This window comes from Silene latifolia, chromosome 10 (assembly GCF_048544455.1).
Source record: "Silene latifolia isolate original U9 population chromosome 10, ASM4854445v1, whole genome shotgun sequence".
Lineage (NCBI taxonomy): Eukaryota > Viridiplantae > Streptophyta > Magnoliopsida > Caryophyllales > Caryophyllaceae > Silene > Silene latifolia.
In genome coordinates this window covers 154215770-154240992 of record NC_133535.1, presented here as the reverse complement: position 1 = coordinate 154240992, position 25223 = coordinate 154215770, and the positions used below count along the sequence as shown (strand labels likewise).

At 36.5% G+C, this 25223-nt stretch overlaps 4 protein-coding genes and 1 long non-coding RNA gene across 6 annotated transcripts in view; 2 read left to right on the top strand and 3 right to left on the bottom strand.

Annotated features, from left to right (window-relative positions):
• Positions 1–25223, top strand: part of LOC141606451 (glutamate synthase 1 [NADH], chloroplastic-like) — a 261024-nt gene that overhangs the window by 143945 nt on the left and 91856 nt on the right. The window lies entirely within an intron of this gene.
• On the top strand, positions 1253–4454 carry LOC141608645 (F-box protein At3g07870-like). The gene is made up of 2 exons (XM_074427989.1): positions 1253–1386; positions 3692–4454. Exons 1-2 carry the CDS (start codon positions 1253–1255, stop codon positions 4452–4454), a joined length of 897 nt encoding a protein of 298 aa, XP_074284090.1.
• LOC141606447 (uncharacterized) lies at positions 9446–13792 on the bottom strand. Of its 2 annotated transcripts, XR_012526732.1 has the most exons (4): positions 13497–13792; positions 12821–12861; positions 10689–10758; positions 9446–9701 (listed from the first exon to the last, which is right to left on the bottom strand). It is a non-coding gene; the product is annotated as an uncharacterized LOC141606447 (long non-coding RNA). The 2 variants fall into 2 exon arrangements; XR_012526733.1 differs by lacking the exon at positions 10689–10758 and having other exon boundaries at positions 13497–13786.
• Positions 16457–17632, bottom strand: LOC141608644 (F-box protein CPR1-like). Its single transcript, XM_074427987.1, has one exon. It carries the CDS (start codon positions 17630–17632, stop codon positions 16457–16459), a length of 1176 nt encoding a protein of 391 aa, XP_074284088.1.
• Positions 18482–19471, bottom strand: LOC141608643 (F-box/kelch-repeat protein At3g06240-like). Its single transcript, XM_074427986.1, has one exon. It carries the CDS (start codon positions 19469–19471, stop codon positions 18482–18484), a length of 990 nt encoding a protein of 329 aa, XP_074284087.1.

Here is a 25223-nt window from a genome sequence, read left to right as displayed (position 1 = left end):
TTACGAGTGAAGGAGGGAAATTGTTCTTCGTTTCAGACACTGAAGTATTGGTCGTAAAGGATTTGAACGTGAGACCACTATCGTATTTTAAGGTGTTGTTGGATAATAATTACGTCGTTAGGTCGATTAGAAGGCATGTCAATAGCTTTGTTTCACCCTTTCTTTGTTAAAAGTTTAGTGGGGTAAATAGTAATGTTCAATGAATTGTGCTTCAAAAGATTTACTCCGTAATAACTTGCATCAAAATTTGACAGTTCATTTGTGATTCGTTTCAAAGGAGCATTTACTTACCGTTGTTTTTGGTTTCAAAGGAGCATTTACTTACCATTTCATAGTTGGGTTAAAAGTTTTGTGTGGCAGGTAAGACATCTCTTAGGATGACGGGTAACCGCAGCACTCTTGTGTAGGTAGTCGAATCCGGGACCTCTCAATTCGTTGCCAATTGCAACGCTTTGAGGCACTCCCGCGCTCTGCTACACTCAAGCCACTTTTTTGAGAAGGAAGTTACAAAGAGTCAACTTGAACAACGCTAAGTAACTTTGTTAAGTTCACTCTTTGTAACTTGCGTCGTAACCAGTTAACAACTACCGTACTCGGTAATATTTTTTTTTTTTTTTACTTGCCCTCAAATCATATAGGGATTTGAGTTTATTCGCTGTTCCAAAGATGCGTTGATAATCAAGCATCCATACTTGCACAATTGCATTGATCCATTCATCTTCATTAAATTTGTTAAGTTTTGTTAAGGGTTTGAACCATACCAATATACATCAGGGAGATTCCAGTTCATAAGTTCAACGGGTTGCGTCCCGAAATCAAGGTGGAGTAAATCTTTGGTTTTCATATTAGACATCTCTCTACTATTCTTTAGGAGGAGTAATTCAAGGGGCAAGCATAAATCATTGCTTCGATTTAAAGTTGTCTTCAAACAATGGCTCGTCATAATCTCGAATCCCCAATTTACGAAACTGCATCTCCATCTATCGATTTCGAGCCAACAATTACCTTAAATTACTCACACATAGCATTGATGAATGATGATTCGATCTTCTTTTTGAATCATGCAGATGATGGTAGTATTAAATCCCAAGACGTGGTTGTTCATCGAGACTTAAACCCTAACCATGACCCCATAAGTCAAGGCTCCCGGATTGAGCTTATCGATTCAAGTAATGGCTTACTATGTCTTAATCTTCTTTATCGAGACTTACTCTTCTTTATCGATTGATGGAGATGCAGTTGTCTTCAAACAATGGCTTGCCATAATCTGGAACCCCCAATTTACGAAACTGCATCTCCATCAATCGATGTTGATAGCCTTGTTTCACCATTTCTTTGTTATAGTTTAGCAATGTTACAAGATGCTTATACAAATACAACTACTCGGTATTTATAGGGACTCGAGTTTTATTTGCTAATCAAATAAAGATGCATCGATGATCAATCATTTATCATCATACTTGCATAATTTACGTTAATAATTAGGGCTCAGCAAAAAATATCCGATCCAGTTTAGTTAATGCGATTTTAAGACTAGTTTTGAAATTTATAATAAAGACTTATAATTTATGCAATTAAGACTCGTAATTTATGCGATCGAGACTCGTAATTTATGCAATCGGACTTGTAACTTATGCGATCGAAGAGGTTACTTTTTTAGTGGGTTACAAAATGCGAAATTGACCGAAATTACCTTTTGTTTTAGTCTGCCAATAGCCCAATACCACTGTGGGATTTTTACTTTACATTTAAATCTGGATCGAATCCGGCTGGATCTCTGAATTTCCGGATTTCCGAATTACTCAGATGTGAATCAGGAAAAAATGATAATTTTAAATTCGGATATTCAATCCTGTTTTGAAATCTGAATCGGATATCCGGTTTTGCTTAGCCTGTTAGTGTAATATTTACATCTAAACAAATATAATGTATTAAAGTTTTCTTGAAGATCGTCAATAAAATTTTCTATGCAAGCTCGTACAACTTTGCACGGGTCCTAGACTTTCGTCTAATATGATTTTCACAATAATTCTGTACTCATAATCAAGAACTAGTTTAGATCCCGTGCAATATATGCACAGTATTTATAAAATTTTACATTTTAGTGTACTCCGTATTATTTGTGGACATTAAATTGATAATTCACTTATTTTTTTATGTTTCTCATCACTTTATTTTAATTTGAGGAATAAAATTAAAATTGTAAAAAAGTTATGAAATGAATATTTTAATAAAAGTTTTCTTTTTACCGAGAAATTAATGATGTTATTTTTAAAATATTTTTATTATTAACATTTTTTGTGCAACTTCTTATTATCATTAAAAGTCAATGAATTTTTATGTACAATTATTTTAAAAAAAAGTATAAAGTTTTTTTATCATATAATAATGGAGATAAATTTCTGTATAATGTGAATTAATATAGAATGTTTTAAATATTAAATTTATTAAAAGATTGTACCATTAAAAGATTGTGAGATAATATATCCTAAAAATACTACACTTTATTTTAGGAAATATTATTTAGGCGGGAAAAATAAAAGTTTTGCCTATTCATTTAGTAAATAGGGGATTACGGAGTATATACCAGAGTAGTTTCCTAAAAAGGATAAAAATTACCATATATAAGTGGTTCGTTCGTAATAGAATTTTGATTATTATAGGATTCGAGCTAGCCCCCAATATATTAAGCTAAAATCCTTTAGGAATATGCCCATTGATTTGGCAAAGCTGATGTCGATGAACAACAATAAGCCCAAGCAAGTTAACCAAGAGCGTAATATACCCATTGATTTGCTAGAGACCGAAATTCTTCCAAGATTACCAGCTGAATCATTACTACGATTTAAAATTGTCTCCAAACAATGGCTTTCCATAATCTCGAACCCCCAATTTAGAAAACTGCACCTCCATCGATCAATCTCGAGCCAATGTGGTACCTTTCTCGTAGAAAGTTCTAACGATTCGCTCTACTTTCTTAACCACGCTAATCATGGTACTAAGTCCCAAGACCAGTGGCGTATCTAGGATTTGCTTACAGGGGGTGCAAATTTATATGCTTCTGAAAAATTGAAATATTAATGGAATATTACAATGTTAGGCGTGTCTTTTTAATACGGTAAGCTGTCAAATTTTCGAATTATTAGCCACTTTCAAGAGAAAATGTTGTATTAATTCAAACAAACTATACTCCCTATATCATATAAAGTGGATGATCAAAAACATAACTATGAAAAGATACCAAAACAGACCAATTTAAAGAACACAAATTCTAGAATAAGACGGTCTCAATCTGTAATGAGATGGTCTATTTTTTTATAAAAAGTTTGTTCATTTAGTGCTAATAAATAAATTATCTTTATATATAATGAGACCGTCTCACCGTCTAACACTGTGAGACGTCACACAAGAGTTATTGTTTAAAGAAATACTCCATAAAATAATCTTGAACTGTCATTTATTTCAAATTTGCAACTCCTCGGCTACTGGGTAGTGGGTACTTCCACACCACTATTACTCCGTACGAGCCTAGGGAAGATCAATCTTTTTGATAAAAAAGAAATATGCTTACAAAAAGTCTCGAACACGAGACCTGCTGAATGAACTGCAAGTTTTTAACCATTGCACCATAATAGATTTCTGATCTATAGATGTTTCTTTATCTATCTTAACACTTTTTTTCTGAAATCAGGGGGATGCAAGCGCACCCACTGCACCCCCGTAACGACGCCTCTGCCCAAGACACGGTCATTCTTCGAGACCTAAACCCTTACCATGGCCCTAGAAGTCGAGAGATAAATCTCGTCGATTCAAGTAATGGCTTAATATGCCTTGTTATTAATACGGAAACGTTATGTTTTTTTAACCCGGCCACTCGAGTATGTCGAGAAGTGATATGTCCTAAAAAGTGTTTTGAATTCTATGTTAATTGCTTATTGGCGTTTGGATACTCGACACCGAGAGACGAGTACAAACTTCTATATTTAAATGGAGAAAGCAGTCTTGCTGTATCCAAGGCACTTCTATATTTATTGAGGACGAACGATGATGTTCGTAATTGGAGAGAGTTGAGTGTTGATGATGCCCTTCGTCCATATTCGTTTAATTTTCAAATTGTAGGAAACATTATTAACGAAAAGGCGCATTGGCTTGTACGTAAAAAAAGAACATACGGATCTGGTCATTGTTTTCTCGCTTTTGATTTAACAAGTGAAACATTCAATGAGATATCGCTTCCTCAATTATGTGGAGAAAACCAAGACATTATATCGACGATGTTCAATGACTTTCCCCGTGGTTACTTCTTTATGGCTGGTATAGAGCAAAAGTTGTGTTTATGCCATGAATGGAAAAATTTCGATATATGGATGATGATTATTAACCATATCGATCAAAATACGGAAAAGATCATCGCTGAAGATCCTGCCTTATTCTCCAAGACAAAGATTACGTAAATATTGTACCTTTAGGAAATGTATATTTTCCATATCTTTAGAATTAGGTCATGTCTTTAGAATTGTAATCTATATAAATACATGTATCATACCTTCATAAATAATACATTCAATTAACAATCAAACCTAAGTCTTATATGGTATCTAAAGGCCTACGATCCAACCTTATTCTTCGTCCACGCCGAGCAACATTCAAACGAACCACCACCCTACCTTCCGCCATCACCATGACTGCACCACATACCGACACCAATGTTCCCAACCCACACGAAAACACCAAACCCTTAACCTCTCTCAACCTTAACCACTGTGTTAAGTTGAACCCTCTCAACTACACCGCTTGGCGCTTTCAACTCCTCAATATCCTATTCGGCTTTAGTCTCCTTGGCTTTGTCGATGGAACCGAATCTCCACCACCACCAACCATTACCACTGCCGACAAAAAAGACCAACCCAACCCGGCCTACTTGACTTGGCTTAAGCAAGATGGTCTAATCCTTGGTGCCCTCATGGGTACCCTCACCTCGGCCATCCAACCCTTAATTGTTCGCGCCAAAACCGCACGTGAGGCATGGGATCTCCTTGCCCAAACGTATGCTAACCCCCCGAGAGCTCATATTATGCAATTAAAACAACGCTTTGATTCTCTCGCGAAAACAACCGATCAAACCATATCTGAATACATGAATTCTATCAAAATTTGTGTCGACCAATTAGCACTCATGGGTAAAACCATCGACCCTGAGGATGTTATTGCACAAGTACTCAAAGGTCTTCATTACGAGTCCTACAAACCTGTCATAACCACTGTTCGTGCTCGAGACACACCGATTACATTCGAGGCTCTTCACGAAAAACTACTCCAACATGAAATTCTAATGAAACATGAACCCACCTCCAATCACTTCGCTCCATCAGCCAACCCCGCATATCGCCAAAACCAACCTTACAACCGTGGTCAGCAGCGTAGCACCAATACACCCTCCTACTCCTACAACTCCAACCCACCCAACCCTACCAACACCGCGGCCCCTCGTCCTTTTAAAGGTAGGTGTCAATGGTGTCGTGAAACCGGTCATGTAATCTCTAATTGCCCTCTCTTTCGCAAGCTATTCCCAAACATCGTGTTTCCCGAACCCACCTATCGCCAACACCAAAACCAACCTCATGCTCATCTCGCCAATTATGGCAACCCTCAACCCAACCAAAATTTTCTCCTAGACAGTGGTGCCTCTCATCACCTCACCCATGATCTCGACACCTTGGCCTTTCATTCACCTTATGACGGCCTCGATGATTTAATTATTGGTGACGGCTCCACTCTCAACATTGCTAATACAGGTTCATTCACTCTTCATAATCTTAATTTTTACAATGTTCTTCATGTACCCAAAATTTCGCGCAATATTATCTCAATTTCCAAATTATGCACCGATAACAATGCTTATGTTTTATTCACCCATGATTCGTTTTTTGTAAAGGACCTGCAAACCGGGAAGCTTCTCCTTCAGGGACGAGCAAGTCAGGGGACGTATGAATGGACTCCCCCCCAACCCGTGAATCTCGCGGCTATCAAAAAAGGAACCACGCAAAAATCGTGGCATCATAAGTTAGGACATCCCTCAAACGATGTACTTAAACTTATCAATAAAAATTTATTTTCGCAAATGAATGATTTAGATTATTGTCATGCTTGTTGTATTTCGAAAAGCAAAAAACTACCCTTCCACGCCTCAACCCTCACGTCGACAGCACCCTTAGACCTCTTATTTTCTGACCTATGGACTAGTCCAGTTCCATCTCGCGACAACTACAAATATTATGTCATATTTGTAGACCACTTTACAAAATATGTGTGGCTATATCCATTAAAAAGAAAGTCTGAAACCACCCAAGTGTTCAACCAATTTAAAACTCTAGTTGAAAAATATTTCAATCGACCCATACGTCGCTTCTTCTCGGACAATGGCGGCGAATATATAAAATTAAATCAATCTCTTCTAACTGACGGTATCTCACATCTCACCACCCCACCCCATACCCCAGAACATAATGGCTATGCTGAAAGACGACACCGTCACATTGTCGAAACCGGTCTTGACTTGCTCCATCACGCGGCCCTACCCATCTCCTACTGGCCGTATGCCTTCAGCACGGCAACTTACCTCATCAATCGCTTACCCACCAAATCCTTACATGGAGACTCACCCTTCTTTAAACTACATAATATTAAACCCGACTACAATAAACTACGTAATTTCGGCTGTCTTTGTTACCCATGGCTTAGACTTACACCAAACACAAGCTCGAAGACCGCTCCATACCTTGTATATTCATTGGATACTCAACAACCCAAAGTGCCTATCATTGTCTAGACCTCAAAACCCATAGGATCTATACATCTCGCCATGTGAAATTTATCGACGATGTATACCCATGTCACAAAACCGACCCGTCACCCTCACCTACAACCAAACCGGATGACTGGTGCTCGCTACATATTCCTCTCCTTCCTCAGCCCGACACTCCACCTGCATCACCATCACAAACTACTGTTCGCACATCAAAACCCGTCACCATTGTTTATACTCGGCGCAAATCTTCGACCTCCACGACTGCATCAAGTCCAACCACCACTACCCACTCCACTCCCATTCCCGCACCATCCACATCTGCTGCCCCCACCACCTCGGCACAACCTTCAACTTCCGCTGCCCAACCCACCATCGACCCCACACCACCTCCCAACAAAGACCCCTCACAACCACCTGTTCGAACAGTCACTACTCGCCTAGTGAACAATATTCGAAAGCCCAACCCTCGCTATGCCAACAATCTCGCTCATGTCTCAACCCACGACCATCTACCCAACACCGTCAAGCAAGCCTTAGTTCTCCCTCAATGGCGTCAAGCTATGCAAGACGAATTCAACGCCCTTGAACGAAACCAAACGTGGCTTCTTGTTCCACGCTCATCGACCCAAAATGTCATTGGGTGCAAATGGGTTTTTCGAAATAAGTTCAACCCCGATGGGACCCTTAAGCAACACAAAGCTCGACTGGTTGCAAAGGGGTTTCATCAAAGACCCGGCATTGACTATAGCGAAACCTTCAGTCCCGTAGTCAAGCCCACCACAGTTCGTTTAATCCTAGCTCTCGCTGTAACCAAATCTTGGTCTCTACGACAACTCGATGTCAACAACGCCTTTTTACAAGGTCATCTGACTGACAATGTCTTTATGTCCCAACCACCTGGTTTTGTTGATCCAACGAAGCCCGACCATGTCTGTAAATTAAACAAAGCTATATACGGTTTAAAGCAAGCCCCTCGAGCTTGGTACAATGAGTAAAAATCATTTCTCCTAACCTATGGTTTTCGGCAATCACTATCTGACTCTTCATTATTTATCCTAAATTCTCCAACCTCCTGCATTTATATTCTCGTTTACGTCGACGACATCATCGTCACTGGACCCCATCCTCACCTATTGCAAACCTTCATCACTACATTATCCAACCGATTTTCAATAAAAGACCTTGGTCCCCTTTCTTACTTTTTAGGTATTGAAGTAACTCCGAATTCACTCGGATTACACTTAAACCAATCAAAATACATCACCGACATTTTAGACAAATACAACATGCTGGAAGCTAAACCAACTTCTACACCTATGGCTGTCGATCCTCGGTTGATTCGTGAGGATCACAAACCAATTCACAACCAACCCGACTATCGTGCTATAGTCGGAAGCCTTCAATATCTGTCACTAACTCGACCCGACATTGCTTTCACTGTGAATCGTCTTGCCCAATTCCTACATCATCCTACTCTTACCCACTGGACCGCGCTCAAACGGCTTTTGCGCTATCTCCATGGAACTATTGACCTTGGCATCCAATTTTACCGCTCCACACCACTTCGCCTCCACGCATTTTGCGATGCCGACCATGGTGGCGACAAGGACAACTCACTCTCAACCTCTGGCTACATTGTTTATCTTGGACGAAATCCCATTTCATGGTCCTCCAAGAAACAGAAAGGTGTAGCTCTTTCCACCACTGAGGCCGAATTTCGCTCTGTTGCAACCGTCACAACCGAGCTCATTTGGCTTCGAAACCTGTTAACTGAGCTCCACGTAACTGTCACGACACCACCAACAATTTTTTGTGACAATATCTCCGCCACACTTTATGCTCGCAATCCGGTATTTCACTCTCGCATGAAGCATATGGCCATTTCCTTTAACTTCGTCCGTGAACATATCCAGCTCGGTACTATTCGCATTCAACACGTTGCTAGCAAAGATCAACTAGCCGACGCTCTCACCAAGCCCCTGTCCCGGAGTCATTTTCAAGAATTACGTGGCAAGATTGGCCTCCTTCCCAGGACGTCCATCTTGAGGGGGCGTATTAACCATATCGATCAAAATACGGAAAAGATCATCGCTGAAGATCCTGCCTTATTCTCCAAGACAAAGATTACGTAAATATTGTACCTTTAGGAAATGTATATTTTCCATATCTTTAGAATTAGGTCATGTCTTTAGAATTGTAATCTATATAAATACATGTATCATACCTTCATAAATAATACATTCAATTAACAATCAAACCTAAGTCTTATAATGATGAGATATGGGGTTAGTGAATCTTGGAGTAGAATCACTACAACAAATCCAGCCGTTTCTCGACGCTTTTTAAGGCTGTTTTCGACGCTTAAAAGCGTCGACATTTTATTTCTCGACGCTTTGAAAAGCGTGGTTTTTTGAGCCGTCAGGAATTTGTGACACTTTTTTGCGTCAGTCTTGTCGACGCCTTTTTGCGTCAGCAGCCTTTTAGTAAGCGACGCTTTTCAATGTCAAGGGCTTTTGACACTTTTTTGCGTCGAGAATCTAGAAGCTTCCCGACGCTTTTTCAAGGCCCTCTAATAATTTTTTTGCTTCTAATGTTTTCTCGCTATCATCGACAAAATTAAATGTATATATTTCTAGATGAACTCATAAAGAGCGTATAGAATATAATAATTTAACGAGCATATATCCAAAACATATAGTAACTAAATATCCATACAAGAGAAATCATAAGATACGGAGTATATCGCTACTACTGTTTTCAAGCAAAAATACAAAAATGTTTCAAAACCATAATTCCTAGCTAGGGGCTGCTTATCCGCTCCCAAAAGTGAAATCGAGAAAATGCTCCTTTCTTCCACATGCACCGCGCCAAGGGTATTCGCTGAATTTGGTACCTAGACAAATGAGAATTAAATATCAATGAGGTGAAGTAGGAATATAAATATAGACAATAGCCATTAAAGACGAGTAAATTAAAATGATATCAAGAGCAGGTAACGAGAGGTGGTATTCTGGTAGCTTGTCGTAGCAAAGTAAGGAAAATAACACATCCAAGCTCAGTACACTAGTAGTACACTAGTACTAGTGTGAACAGAAAATCAGAGGATAAAGTGGTACTCCAAACAATGTCCAAATGTTGGGGAGGTTGGTGAGAGCATCCGCAAAGGTGAGGCTCCCCATATCTTCTCTTTCTTTTTCTTATTCGTCCACCTCATTTTCCACTAACTTTTCCATTTACCCTCCCCATTTCATAATTACATTTATGCAACAATGGGGTTCCCCAATTCACACACAAAAATTTGGGAACCTCCCCAAAAGTAACACAAATTGCCTTACTTTTTTTTTGGGGGGAGCTCCTCTAAAAACAGTGGAACCTCAAATGTTGGGGAGCTTTGTGCAACAATGAGGAGCCCCATATGAGGAGAGAGAGGACATATGGGGAGGCACCTCCCCACCTTTGCGGATGCTCTGAGGCTCCCCATATTTTCTCTTTCCTTTTCTTATTCGTCCACCTCATTTTCCACTAACTTTTCCATTTACCCTCCCCATTTCATAACTACATCTATGCAACAATGAGGTTCCCCAATTCACACACAAAAATTTGGGAACCTCCCCAAAAGTAACCCAAATTGCCTTACTTTTCTTTTGGGGACCTTCCCTAAAAACAGTGGAGCCCCAAATGTTGGGGAGGTTGGTGCAACAATGAGGAGCCTCATATGAGGAAAGAGAGTATATATGGGGAGCTCGATTTCCACTTTTGCGGATGCTCTAATCTTCCACTATGTGAATGCTACAATTCACATTATAGAATTTTAAATATAAAGTGGTACTCTGTATAAAAGAGTCATAAACAAAATGAGGCAAGAGGTCGAGAGACAAACCTGGACAAAGTGATAAAGCGCAAAGATAAGTGCTGAACGTTGATAGTATTCTTACTAGACTAAGCGGGATCTGAACAAAAATATTTCAGCAGCGATAGCCAAGTGAGATGTTAGCTTAGACAAGAGCATTCATATATGTGATAGAACAATAATATCAAAACAACAATTCATTTTATTCCTATCTAATAAAAACTAACATGTTATTCTTGATGTTTATAGCACACATCGACCACGAATTTGATGGGAATATTCAACTTTATCCTAATATCATTTATGATACTAATATCATTTATGATAAGGTAGGGTTCTCGGGTACGGAAAAACCCTGAACACCAAGGCCTTTCAGGATGCAATCAGCCACCTAAGCCAATATTGGTAGATGGAGGAGCTCAACTAGTTGTTCCTTATGAAAATGACTTAATATTGTCTTTAACACAGGTGAAAATTGAACAATTGACGGACAAGGAGAACTGTGGTGGCTAAGTTGAATAACATGAAGTTTCATCTAATCTTAACATTAAAAATTACTCCTCCAACTTGGAAACACATACAAGAGTAGTAGCTTAAGAAAACTTTGAGCATATGTTATATAGAGTCTCGTATAAGAGCAAAAAAATTAGTCAATACCTCGACCAAATAAACATAAGATCTATCTATATAAAACTAAGAGCATACTAAAGACATATTCTTTAGACAAAATAATCTAATGGATTGATGCACATTGAATAAATAAAGCAACTTGTATGAAATGTTGAGACATTTTGCTGCTTTCTATTTCTACAGGACATAAAATAATAATGATGATTATTGTAAACAATAGAGATAATTAGATGATTATAGTACCTTAAAAATCACATGTGTAGGACTTACGAGAGCATTTAAGTGATTAATATTGCACAAATTTTCATTTGTAACGGACAAAATCCGTCATAAATGCGTCACAAGCCTGTGACGTGAGACAAATGAGCAAGTGGAAGGGGTAAGTGGGAGGGTAAGTGGAAAAGGTTGTGACGGATTTTGTACGTCACAAATGAGAATTTGTGCAATACAATCTGTCTTGCTTGGGATGGTCACAAGCTTGTGACCTCTCACAAGACGGACTGTTAATATTGTGTTTGAATATGACAGAGAAGAAGGGTGAGAGAGGAGATTATATATAAGAGACAAGGGGAATAGGGAAGGGTGTAATAAAAAAAAGGGTAAAATTATCTTGTAATGAAAGAAATAGAAGAAAAGGGATGTACCAAGAGGATCTACCATTACCAAAGTCAGAAGTATGCTAGTATATCATCAAGAAAGTTTACAGTTAAAGAACATTGATGAGCAAGTATGCTCTATTTCTGATGCCATTGGTGGCATCCGAAAAGCCCCAACTCATCGATTTCTCCTCAGTACTTGGTGTGTGAGACAAGGTTCATAAGTAGAGTCATGCTTCAAAATGCATATATAATGCAAAAGATTGTCAAAAATTTATCAACTATGACCCTACTAAGTGAGATCAAATCAGAAATTTAGTTAAGATGGCATTTGAGTCGTTGACTAAAACCAAATCCAATCCAGTGTACGAGAGGAAATTGGGCATATCAAAATTGGTTCAAGTAGCCAGGGAATCCAATAAACCGTATATGCACCACTCTCTTAATTTATTAAGAGGAAATGATAGAAGATTGCTTACACACAAGTCATCTTAGTACTTTTTTTGGTGCTTTTAAGTTCTCCTTTGTGTCATGAAACCTGCTGCACCACGGAGCATATAATATAATATCTGTCATGAATTTACCCAAAAAAAATTAGGACGATCTATCTCTACCACCTCTATCAAAATAGTCACATAACTCCTGCTATGACACCATGCCAAAATAAAGCGGCAGTACTAGTAACATATTTTTAGACTTTAGACCAAGAAATACCTAAATTTAAGTACCATAGACGTGCCTACCAATTTACACTCTACGATAATCTCCTCTCTACAAGATAACTCACAGTGAAACATGTTACATTACAATATGTGAATATCAGCAGGGCTCCAATTAACATAAAAAAATGAATGCCATCAAGTGGATAATTATCATGAAAATCAAACATTTACAACATATGAAAACAAAGAATAGCGAAATTGTACGCATGCTTACTTGCCCAACAATAGTTTATCATCTGAGACATATTTATCGTCCTGTACAAAATTGAAGTATATGAACATATCAAAATATAAATCAAGCTCAAGGTAAGGTAAGACAAGAACTATGGAACAAAATCAACGAATTAGAGCTATTAATTGTTAAATCTATATGCCAAACCCTAACTGCATTGAGAGAAAATAGAAACAAAAAAAAAAGTAGAACAAATAAACCCACATAATCAGTTTTCTTTCCAATAACGGATTCGAGGACTGCAATTTGCTATCAGCCAAGAATTAGAGAGATAATAACCCAGAAATCAACAATCTCGTAATAATAGTGGAGAGAATTTCTAATTGAATAACAAAGTACTGCAAATGAAATAGAAAATAAACAAGAATCATAAATTGAATGAACAACGATGAACCAAACTAGTAGCAATTACATAGTGCTCATATTTAAAATGTATAAACAAGTGAAAGCCTAAAGGAAGAAAATCATATAGGTAGAGAAATTAATCGTTTGATACTTAAAATTAGAAGAAAAACCATGTAAAATTGGAATGAGAACATAACTGAAATTCTTAATTAATAGATTCTATTCCAATCTGGAAATTCCAAAGCCAAAACCCTAATTTGATTTCAAAATTTAACATATAAATTAACAAAAAAAATAAGAGACATCAACTTACAAGAGGATTAAAGACGGTAACTTGAACCATCTTAGTAGTCCAACTTTCAAATACTAAGAGAATAAGAGAGATTAAACTGCCAGGTAGTGAGCAACTGAGCATGGCGTTTTCACCTCTAGTGAAGATGGAGAGGTTGGATGCGGTCCATAGATCTGGTAGCTTAGGGTTTTGTTTTAAGGAACATGAAAAAGTAAGATTTTGATATTTCTTTATTCAACTTTAATTTGGTAGAGAAACATTGGGTGGTGATTTAAATTTTCAGAATTTCAGATTTGTGCTCAGTGGATACGAGATACAATAGAAGTTAAAGCATATTGAGCGGGTCCCTCATAATTTTGATACTCTGATTGGCCACATATTCATTTTACCCATTAAATGAGCTCGACGCTTGGATAAGCGTCGGCATCAGAGCGTCAAGAAAACAAGGGTTGTGTTGTAGTGAATCTACAATTTCGATATTGGTCCTAACTCATTTAGCGCGGTTGGGATGTGCTGTAACTCGTGCAAGATTACGAGGGAAGAAGGGAAATTGTTCTTCGTAGTTTCAAACGCTAAATTTTTGCTCGTAAAGGATTTGAACGCGAGACAATCGCCGTGTGTTGAAGTGTTTGACATTGGTTGTGTGGTTAAGTCGATTAGAAGGCATGTCAATAGCTTTGTTTCACCCTTTCTTTGTTAAAGTTTAGGACGCAAAAATGTCGATAACTAATTTTGTTAAAGTTTTTGTTCATAGAATTCTGCTTAACCATGTCTAGTTTCATCCTTGAGCATGTTTACTTGCATTTTTCGCACTTCCATTATTCGATAAGCGCGTTATAAACTCAAAATACAAATATGAATGTCGTGTTGTAATTGAACTTGATAATTTTGAGAAGAAAGATTAATTTTTGTAGAGGAAGGATTTTTTCTTATATTGATTGAATAAATAAAGCTGCGTAAAAATGCTTGCTTAAATAGGAAATGAAACAAATAACTGACTCCGCTACTTCCTCTAACTGTCCCACTACACACACAAACATCACAAAATCTCATTGAAGACGGCGATATCCGTCACAAGCTTGTGACGGATACCATTTCCTCTCACAAAATACCATTTCCCATCAGTACAAAATCAAGCGTTCATGTATAATTTTCAAGATCCTTTGATTCTTCTATGGCTGCCACCACATGGTCAAACTTGCTTGTAAGACTTCTCAAAACCTTACTCAGTACTCACTACATGTTCATCAGTCAACGTTTCTCCATACGATTTCATTTGCTGCACCACCCCTGACACCCTTGATTCTCCATACGATAGGTGAGACAGCATCATCAAGAGTGCCAGCAATCGCACCAAGTATCACTTGGTCTTGACGAAACCATGTGTATTATGCCAGGTTGGGAGCCTTGACTTATGGGGTCATGGTTAGGGTTTAAGTCTTGATGAACGACCACGTCTTGGGACATAATACTACCATCACCGTCTGCATGATTTAGAAAGAAGATTGAATCATCAATGCTATGCGTAAGTAAGGTAATTGTTGGCTCGAGATCAATCGAAGGAGATGCAGTTTCGTAAATTGGGGGTTTGAGATTATGGCAAGCCATTGTTTGAAGACAACTTTAAATCGAAGCAATGATTTACTCCACCTAAAGAATAGTAGAGAGATGTCTAATATGAAAACCAAAGATTTACTCCACCTAAGAATAGTACAGAGCGAGATGTCTAATATGAAAACCAAAGATTTACTCCACCTTGATTTCGGGAATCGGGACGCAACCCGTTGAACTTATGAACTGGAATCTCCCTGATGTATATTGGGATGGTTCAAGCCCTTAACAAAACTTAACCAATTTATTTGGAAACTTCTTTATAGAGGGTAGCTATAGCTAGCATCATGGGAGCTTATTCTATCGGCAGTGGAGATAAAAGACCGAAAGCCTGGATCGAGTTTTATCATGAGTAATGAAGATGAATGGAGAAAAATCAATGCAATTGTGCAAGTATGGATGCTTGATTATCAACGCATCTTTGGAATAGCGAATAAACTCAAATCCCTATATGATTTGAGGGCAAGTAAAAAGAAAAAATATATTACCGACTACATACAGTTCCAAGACTATACAACTGGATGTACAATGAGCATTGTACATCCAAGGTTATTTTAGTCTTTTTTCAAATATTTTTGCAAAAAAAAGGTAACGTAATTCAATTTTCAATCTAATCCTCATTCTCTCTCTGACTGTGTCCATATTTTTCTAACTTCTCTTCATCTTACTCCATCATCTAGTTAATGAATCATCTTCTCCCTTAAATTATTATAATTAATTGATTATGCGGAACTGAGCATCATCTTGAAGGAATTTTTTTACCCAAAATTTATAATGCATGAAAATAGTTGAAGCTCGTATTATTTTTACATTAGCTCGTATTCTTATCTGAATATCTCGTATTCTTATGTGCTCCCTATTTGTGGACTACATATGTAGTTGTTAACTTGTTATGATGCAAGTTACAAAGAGTGAACTTGAACAACGGTACTTAGTTGACTCTTTGTAACTTCCTTCTCGAAAAAGGTGGCTTGAGTGTAGTGGAGCGCGGGAGTGCCTCAAAGCGTTGCAATTGGTAACGAATTGAGAGGTCTCGGGTTCGACTCTCTACACAGGAGTGATGTGATTACCCCTCATCCTGAGGGATGTCTTACCTGGCACACGTGTTTTGTAGGGTATTACATGTGCCCCGGGGATTAGACCCCTCGTCATTAAAAAAAAAAAAAAAAAAAAAAAAACTTATCTATGAAATTAGGAGTTCGATTTTTACCCACGTGATAATGCACTCGTTTAAACCAAAAACAACGGGTAAGTAAATGCTCCTTTGAAACGAATCACACATGAACTGTCAAATTGTGATGCAAGTTATTACTGAGTAAATCTTTTGAAGCACAATTCTTTTAACAGTACTGTTTTACCCCACTAAACTTTTAACAAAGAAAGGGTGAAACAAAGCTATTGACATGCCTTCTAATCGACCTAACGGCGTAATTATTATCCAACAACACCTTAAAATACGATGGTTGTCTCACGTTCAAATCCTTTACAAGCAATACTTCAGTGTCTGAAACGGCGAAGAACAATTTCCCTCCTTCACTCGTAATGTCGCATGAGTTACTCGACATTATCATATTTGTAAGTTGATCGGTAACTGGGTTTTGACGTAGATCAAAATTGTAGATTCGACTCCATGATTGGCTAACTCCGTATCTCTTCATCATCCATACCTCTAGATAACAACTATTATCTTCCTGGAGTTGATGGCAAACACTCAAGTTTTGATCTATATCGCAAATAAAGAAGTTACCTCTACAAAATCGAGGAAGCGAGATCTCATTAAACGTTTCACTAGTTAAATCAAAAGCGAGAATACATAAACCACCTTTGTATCTCTTTGTTTTTTGTCTACGTAAAATCCAATGCACCTTTTCGTTAATGAAGTTTCCTACACTTTGAGAATAAAAACAGTAAGGACGAAGGGCATCTTCAACACTTAAATCTCTCCAATTATGAAGATCATCGCTACTCCTCAACGTGTACACGTGTGCCTTGGGTAAATGGCTAAGACGATCTACATATAGAAGTTTGTACTCGTCTCTCGTTGTCGAGTATCCAAATGCCCATAAGTAAAAATAAAACTTTTCACCCCACTTTATAGGAAATATCTCTTCTCGACATACACGAGTGGCCGGGTTAAACAAACAGAACTTGTCGTTGTCAATAGCAAGGCATATTAAGCCATTACTTGAATCGATGAGCCTTATCTCTTGACCGTTTGGTCCATGATAAGGGTTTAACTCTCGACGAATGACCGCATCTTTGGAGTTACTACCAAGCATGATAGCTTGGTCAAGAAAGTAAAGAGTACCATTAGAGCTTTCTAAAAGAAAGGTACCACGTTGGCTCGAGATCGATCGATGGAGATGCATCAGTTCTGTAAATTGAGGACTCGAGATTGTGGCAAGCCATTGTTTGGAGACAAGTTTTAATCGAAGCAATGATTGGATTGGTAATCTTGGTAGAATTTCAGTCTCTAGCAAATCGATGGGTATATTACGCCCTTGGTTAACTATTTTAGGGTTTTTCGTGGAAGTTGTGTTTGCCATTGGATTCTAATGGCGTAAACTCATAATATATATAGTGGATGTAATTTAAGCTATTGATGGTATTAGAGAATATTATATTAGAGATATTATTATTAGGAAAATATACTATTATTAGATAATATATTATAGTTAGAATATTATTCCGAAGAATATATTCTCCTAATATTAATATCTCTAATATAATACTCTCTTGCCATCCACGCAATTTTGGGTAACTCGGTCCCTTGCGAACCTTACACTAACATTGTTTTAGAGTGTTGGGATAGTTTAAAAGCCGCACCTTTCACGACCATCATCTATGAGAAGCTATTTGCGAACAATGTTGCGGACAAAATCTCCAAAGTTCGCCTTGCGCGATTCGAGTTCCAATTGTGGTTTCTATATGATCTAAGGTCGCGTAAAATATATACCAAGTACTCGAGTACTTATTGTGATACAAATTACAATGAGCGTTGTTGAGTGTTGGATTTTTGCCTTGAATTTCTTAGCCTCACCCTAATAAGTTATGCATATCATACCGTTCTGAATTTGTAATCTGAAAACTCCCCAAAATCAATAAAACAGTCTCCCTTGTGCCCTGTGAACGTAGCTAACACACTGTTAGTAAACCACGTAAATCTGCGCGTTTGTTTTCTTTATTGTTCTTTATTTGTCTTTATCGCTTTTGTTACAACATTGAGCAATTGTAAAAGTTCATTCATACTAGAATCACAATGAACTGTCAAATTGTGGTACAATATGATCTTTTGAAACAGAACTCTTTGAACAAAACCGCATAGTAGAAATAAATAAGCATCTTGGAATAATATTACTAGTAGTACTTAGTTTTCAACATTTGCCTACTAAACTTTAACAAAGAAAGGGTGAAACAAGGCTATTGACATGCCTTAAAACCGAGCTAATGTTGTAATTGTCGAACACTTGAACATACGAAGGTTGTCTCACGTTCAAATCCTTTACTAGCAAAACTTTACGGTGTGAAACGAGGAAGAACAATGCCTCTTCTTCGCTCGTAATTGCGCACGGCATTATGATCTCCTTAACTGTTGTGTTTTGACCTAGCTCAAAATTGTAGATTTTACTCCACGATTCGCTAACCCCATATCTCATCATCATCCATACCTCTACATAACAACCATTGCTTCTCCATACTTTATGGCAAACACTCAAGTTTTGGTTTACACCGGCAATAAAGAAGTCGGTAAGTAATCCATTGTCCTGACGACCTCCACATAATTGAGGAGGCGATACTTCATTAAATGTTTCATTCGTAAAATCGAAAGCGAGAATAGAAAAACCATGTCTATATGGTTGTTCTCTGTGTATAGTCCAATGCGCCTTCTCGTTAATAATGCTTCCTATATCTCGAAAGCCCCCGTTATGAGGAATAAGTGCTTTATCGACCCTTAATTCTTTCCAATTATGAAGATCATCGTTACTCCTTAATGTGTACACATGTGCCGTAATATGTTCTCTTATTGTACTTACATATAGAAATTTGTACTCATCATTAGTTATCGAGTATCCAAACGCCCGTAAGCATGAATAAGTACCGTATAGAAAAATCCGTTTCGGACAGATAACTTCTCGACATACTCGAGTAGCCGGGTTTAAGAAACAAAGCCTATTTAAGCTATTAGTTAGGCATATTAAGCCATTACTTGAATCGATAAGCTCAAATCCACAGGCTCGAGTTATCAGGTCCTTATTAATATTAGAGTTTAACATACAATGAACGACTGGGGCTTGGGACTTACTACCATGATCAGCGTGGTTAAGAAAGTAGACTGAATCATCAATGCCGGTGTGCACGAGCACGGTACGATGGTGGCTCGACATCGAACGATGTAGATGCAGTTTCGTAAATCGGGGGTTTGAGATTATGTTAAGCCATTGTTTGGAGACAAGTTTGAATCGAATTAATGATTTGATTGGTAATCTTGTGAGAATTTCAATCTCTAGCAAATCGACGGGTATATTACGCTCTTGGTTGACTTGTTTAGGGTTGTTGTTCATAGAAATCGTGTTTGCCATTTGATTTCTATAATGGTTATAATCAATCAATACATATATATAAAGCAGAAACTTTTCGAGCGAGAGTCCAACTTTTTCAGAAATCCTAACAAGAATAGATTTTGAAAAAAATTAAATAAATAAAATTATCCTAATAAAAGTAGATTTCTTATTATTTAAAACAAATTTTAATAAAATTATCCTAATATAAGTAGACCAAATATATTTTAATAAAATTATCCATAGAAATTCGTAATAGTTCAAGTTATCGTATTTATTTTCCCCCGCTTATTGTCTCATACATTTTTAGTTTATATTCTCGCATCAACATTCAAGAAGCTGGCGGATAAAAGATGGATTTATTTTATTAAAGTGTTATGTTAAGATGATGTAGTGTAATCTTACGTAGTTACACGAAGTATAAATTACGATTTCATCAAAATGTAATCACTAAATAATCATTGGAATGTGTGTATAGAAATCCTAAACATAAATGCCTCCATATACATTCAAGTTATCAATACATAAAACATTTCACTAATCTATATTTGTTACTATTTTTGTTTAATTAATTTACTTTCTATAAGAATGTGGAGATCATTAGATGGAGGAAAGAAACTGAGAAAAACTGAAGTAGAATTTGCGGATTTAAACAACTCAAAGCTCTTGTGTAACAATGGAATAACTCATAGTGTTATTCATATGATGAATTGATGATCGGTTTTAGACTCACGCATTAGTAGTATCACCTAATTTCATCTACTACAAAATTTCATTCATACCGCTAGCATATATCCAAGTAATCTAACACAAATAACATTATACCTCCAGTGGTACAATAGCATCATACAACCAAGTTATATCTTATCGAGCTTATGTGTAATTTTATTGAGCTTTCTTAAAGTTAATTTTTTTTATGTTTAAGTGAGTGAATTCAGAAATTTTAAGGTATAGCTCGACTTCTTTAAAACAAAACTCGAAAACTTTATTATATAGCTCGGATTCTAGAGCATACAACTGGGTACAACTGGTTGTAGGATCTATTAACTGGTAATCTAACCATTATGAAATAGTGGGTGCTACATACTCAAAATACACTATGTAACTAATTATATGGTATATTAATGTCATACACGCTATTCATATACTATATCTCAGATTTCATTATAAAAATAAACTAAAACCTAAAAAATGAGCTTAAAAGATAAGCGAAAATTTAATCGATCGTTAACCGATTAAATAAAAACTGCTTTTTAAACTAACCGAAAGGAAAATCTATCACAATTGTCCAATTATATCTCTTTTGTCTTGGATGCAGCGAATATAAATAAAGTTTCAGACTCAAACTGAATTTTAAATCGTGTCAACCATGGGTGTTAGCTAGCCATGGGTAAAAAAAAATATCAGAAATATTTGAAAATTATAGAATAAGCGAGAATATAACATTTATAAGGAATGAGCTATTTTAAGATCTACACAAATTGATCTATGGTTTTGAAAATTTTTACTTGTGACAACTAAGGGCATGTAATTTTTCTAATTAATATGGGTATGAGAAAGCCTGCATTCGTTATGTCCCCTCACTCGTATGACATCCTTACTTTTAGGAGTAGTTTTTTTCCTATTATTTGAGACTTGGTAGAGTATTTTAGTCCCGTTAGACTTTGGGAGCAAAATTCATTATCTTTTAGGAATTTCAAACTAAATGTATGTCATCCTCTTCGCAAAGATCCTATGTATTGATTTTGCAGAGTCGTCAATACATTAGTTTGACCATGATTTTTGATATATTAATGGTCAAAGTTATAAACGATGTTTGACCGTTGAGAAGCAATGAGAAAGAGTTTTATTAAGAAGGGAAGGGAGTATACATGATGAATTTTTTAACATAAACTCATAATGGTATGTTCTACCAAGTGTGGTATGTCGATTATGTTGTTGAGGAACATTAACTCTGTAAGAGGACTATCTAAAGAGACATTGTCTTATTATCAATCGCCTTGAGAATTTCGAAATAGAAAGGAAGATAATTACGGGTTTCAAAGTTGGCAAGAGGTACTGAACCGAGCATAGGAATGACTTTCTCGGATACAAAGACAATATACATTTAGGCTATGCCACGCTAGACAATAAATAAGAGTCAGAGACAATCACTTAATCATTTTGGTGAGCTGCACCATGTTTACAGAGAGAGCGTTTTTTATTGAATTAAAAACCAGTTGTGCATGCGGTAATAACGGTTTTTCTAACGCGTGCCCTAAGGGCACACGTTAATAATTCCTCATCCATCTAATTTCAGCACATAATTAATTATTTGTAATTGTTATAGGAAACTTTCCCAAAAATCCTTATTTACGTTTCATTTCCTTTCACATCTTTCCCATTTGACTAATGATTTTCAATCACTCAATCTTTATCTTCCACCCCCAACGATCATTGTTAGTAGCAACGAAACCATACAACATCAAGCAACGACGGCTAGGTATACGTGGGCCGCCGATCCCCGCCAACAGCCCTCCCCAAAAAGCTGACTCACGACTCGAAATTGGGCGGAGAAGTCGTTCCTAACCACCTCCAGGCATCATTCTTATTCGTTTGATGTAGATCAAGAAATCATCTGATATCATTTCTATTATTCAATTGTCCATTCACAATCTACACCAATCAATAGTCATTTTTGGGGAAATTTACGGCTCCGAAACTGACAAAAACCTCTAAGGAGAGGGCACATCTTTCAATTTCCGGTGCTGTAATAAAGTTAACTTTATGCCCTTTGTTAACCCATCACGAAATCTATGATAAAATTGAACAACGAACAATTTAAATTAAATGGAGAATGAATAATGTTTTACGCATAAGAGAAGAAAGAGAAATAAGCATAAGAGGAGAAAGAGAAATAAAGAATATAAAAAGGGTAATTAATTGGTGGGAAAGAAAGATGAGTTAATTATGTAAATATTTAATAATCTTCCTAAAATAATTAATTATGTGCTGAAATTAGATGGATGAGGAATTATTAACGTGTGCCCTTAGGGCACGCGTTAGAAAAACCGTTATAATTAAATCACTTGATGTTATAAGTACTATTAAAATGTCAAATTTTTACGGTAAAAGCACTAATAATTCATCAATCAAGTATACCAACCATAAATGTTTTTCCATCAATAATTCAACATAGTTGGACTTCTTTGTTAACTTAAAAATATATTTTTACAAATAATCCTAATACGAGCCCCGTGCATCGCACGGGCTTTCCAACTAGTATGTATATAAATTGATGTAATTTAAGCTATTGATGGCTAGAATCCTTTTATAGCCAAAAAATAATAGTGCAGTTTTGCTGAAAAATATCATTTATTTCTTTTCTTTTTTAGTTTCTTTAGGTTAGAAAAACCGGTTATAAATTCATGTCATTTATGCTATTGATGGCTAGAATCCTTTTATAGCCAAAATTCTATTCCGCGATTGTACAAGTTGGTCGCAAATGGGGAAGTGCTAGGGCGCCCCCTGTTAATGAAACCAAGTAACGCCCCCAATAAAAGGAAAAAGAAAAATAAGAAATTAATAATTGATTTTTCGATTTTGCGTCAAACATCTAAGGATAAAAACGTAATTTTAAACGATTGAATGTAAACTAGTTTAGACCCTGTGCAATTAATGCACGGTATATAGAGTATTTTTATTTTTAATAAATTACTTATATAATAGTGGTATCTAATTAATTGTTCATATTTCTTGTTAGGGTATATAGATTTTTTTCTTTTTTTTAATAAATCAATCAATCAATCTATCTATATTATTAAAGGAAGCTTTTTTCGAGCGATTATAGAGAGTCCAACTTTTTCGATCTACCCGAGCAATATAAAACTCTATCTCTACCAACTACTGTTAATTTATTTTATTAAATATACTACTATTAAGATTAGAGATAACCCAAGATGTGTGAGTCTAGTGGAATTCCAGGGTAACCTCAAAGCCTCCTAAGGAGGAATTGCGAGGTCCTGGGTTCGATTCCCTAGATGAACACTTTCCTGGGGACCTGACGCCCGGAGAGGGAATAATCCCCGCGGGAAAGAACTCACATGGTACAGGCGCCTAGCAGGGTGGGGTCCTGTATCCGGGGAGGATCCAACCTCCTCGTCATCAAAAAAAAAAAAAAAAAAAAAGATTAGAGATAGAGTACAAGATAAGGATTTTTTTTTAAGATACTCCATCAGAGTTTGAGACGAATGGATTTACTATTGTCAATGCAATTACAATTGTACAATTCTCACGTGTTTGATTAGAACAAGGATTTCTATAATACAAACGCCCATTAAAACTATAAATAGCTTGAAAGGCTTTTGTCAACTCTCAACTTTCACGTTATTTCTTTCTATTTGCTCTTTTATCTAATGAAATTTGTATTGTATTTTTTTTTCTCTTTTACATCTTGCTTATTTAATTGTATAATAAGTTTTGAATGTTAGATGTAACGCTTTGTTCATTTATTTTGCTATGACAGTGGGTAGAAGAAGAAAAAATGATGGATTTAGACCTCTGACACGAGGTGAGTGATTTAGATTTTTCTTTTTCTTTTTTACTCTTTCACATATTTCTTATTTGACAGTTTAATAAATTTTGAATGTTAGATATAATGCTTTATTCATTTATTTTGCTTTGACAAGAAGTGAGCAAGTAATTTTGATTTTTTTTATGAGAGGTCTTATAAAAGCATTATTTTGTTACGGTCTCTTACGAGAATTAGGATTGTTAATTTGTGAAATAATTTCCTTTTTATACTTTAATGAGGATACTCCTAAGATTAATGCGTGCTACTCCTAAAGACATTTAAATTGTAGCAAAATCACAACTAATTGGCAAGTCTGGTCATCTCCTTGATCGTTGAAGAATTTCTGCACAATTTTTGTATCAGTTAATCTTGCTGAAGACAGGTCGGAGTAAGTGACGGGTAATGTCACTCACAAAACGGATAGGAGGGACAAGGTGGGGGCACCCCCATGTGCTTCCCTCTCTCCTCTATTTGGGTCATTTGTGAAAGGAAATGGTATCCGTCACTCCAAAGCGACGGATACGTGCCGTCTTCAATGAGATTTTGTGTTTTTGTATATTACGAACAGTATGCTTGATTTATGCAAGCAAGCTATATACTTCTAATTGTAGCAAGTAGAATGATTTACCGGGACGGTGCTTTCTACCTTTATTCAAAGGTATATTTCCTTTGTTTGTTTTATGTTTGTGATTATTAACTAATATTAATGTTAAAATTATTGATTGATGTTTTTTTTCTATACTTATAGATTGTATTGATGAATGAAATTGAATTTTTTAGTGCAATTTTGGTTGAAAATAAAAAGTTGGGTTGAATTTCACTTTTTATCAAAATTATGGGCCTAATTAGTAATTACTACATTTATAAGTTATGGGCTTAATCTCACAATTGGCTAAAATTATGGGGTTAACTTTGGCGCTATTCGAATCATCAAGATAATATGAGAACATATATTGCTGAAGTACAAATCAACGGTTAAATTAATAGTGAAGCTTGAATTGAGTCTTCGCGTGAGTGAGCCTCAGT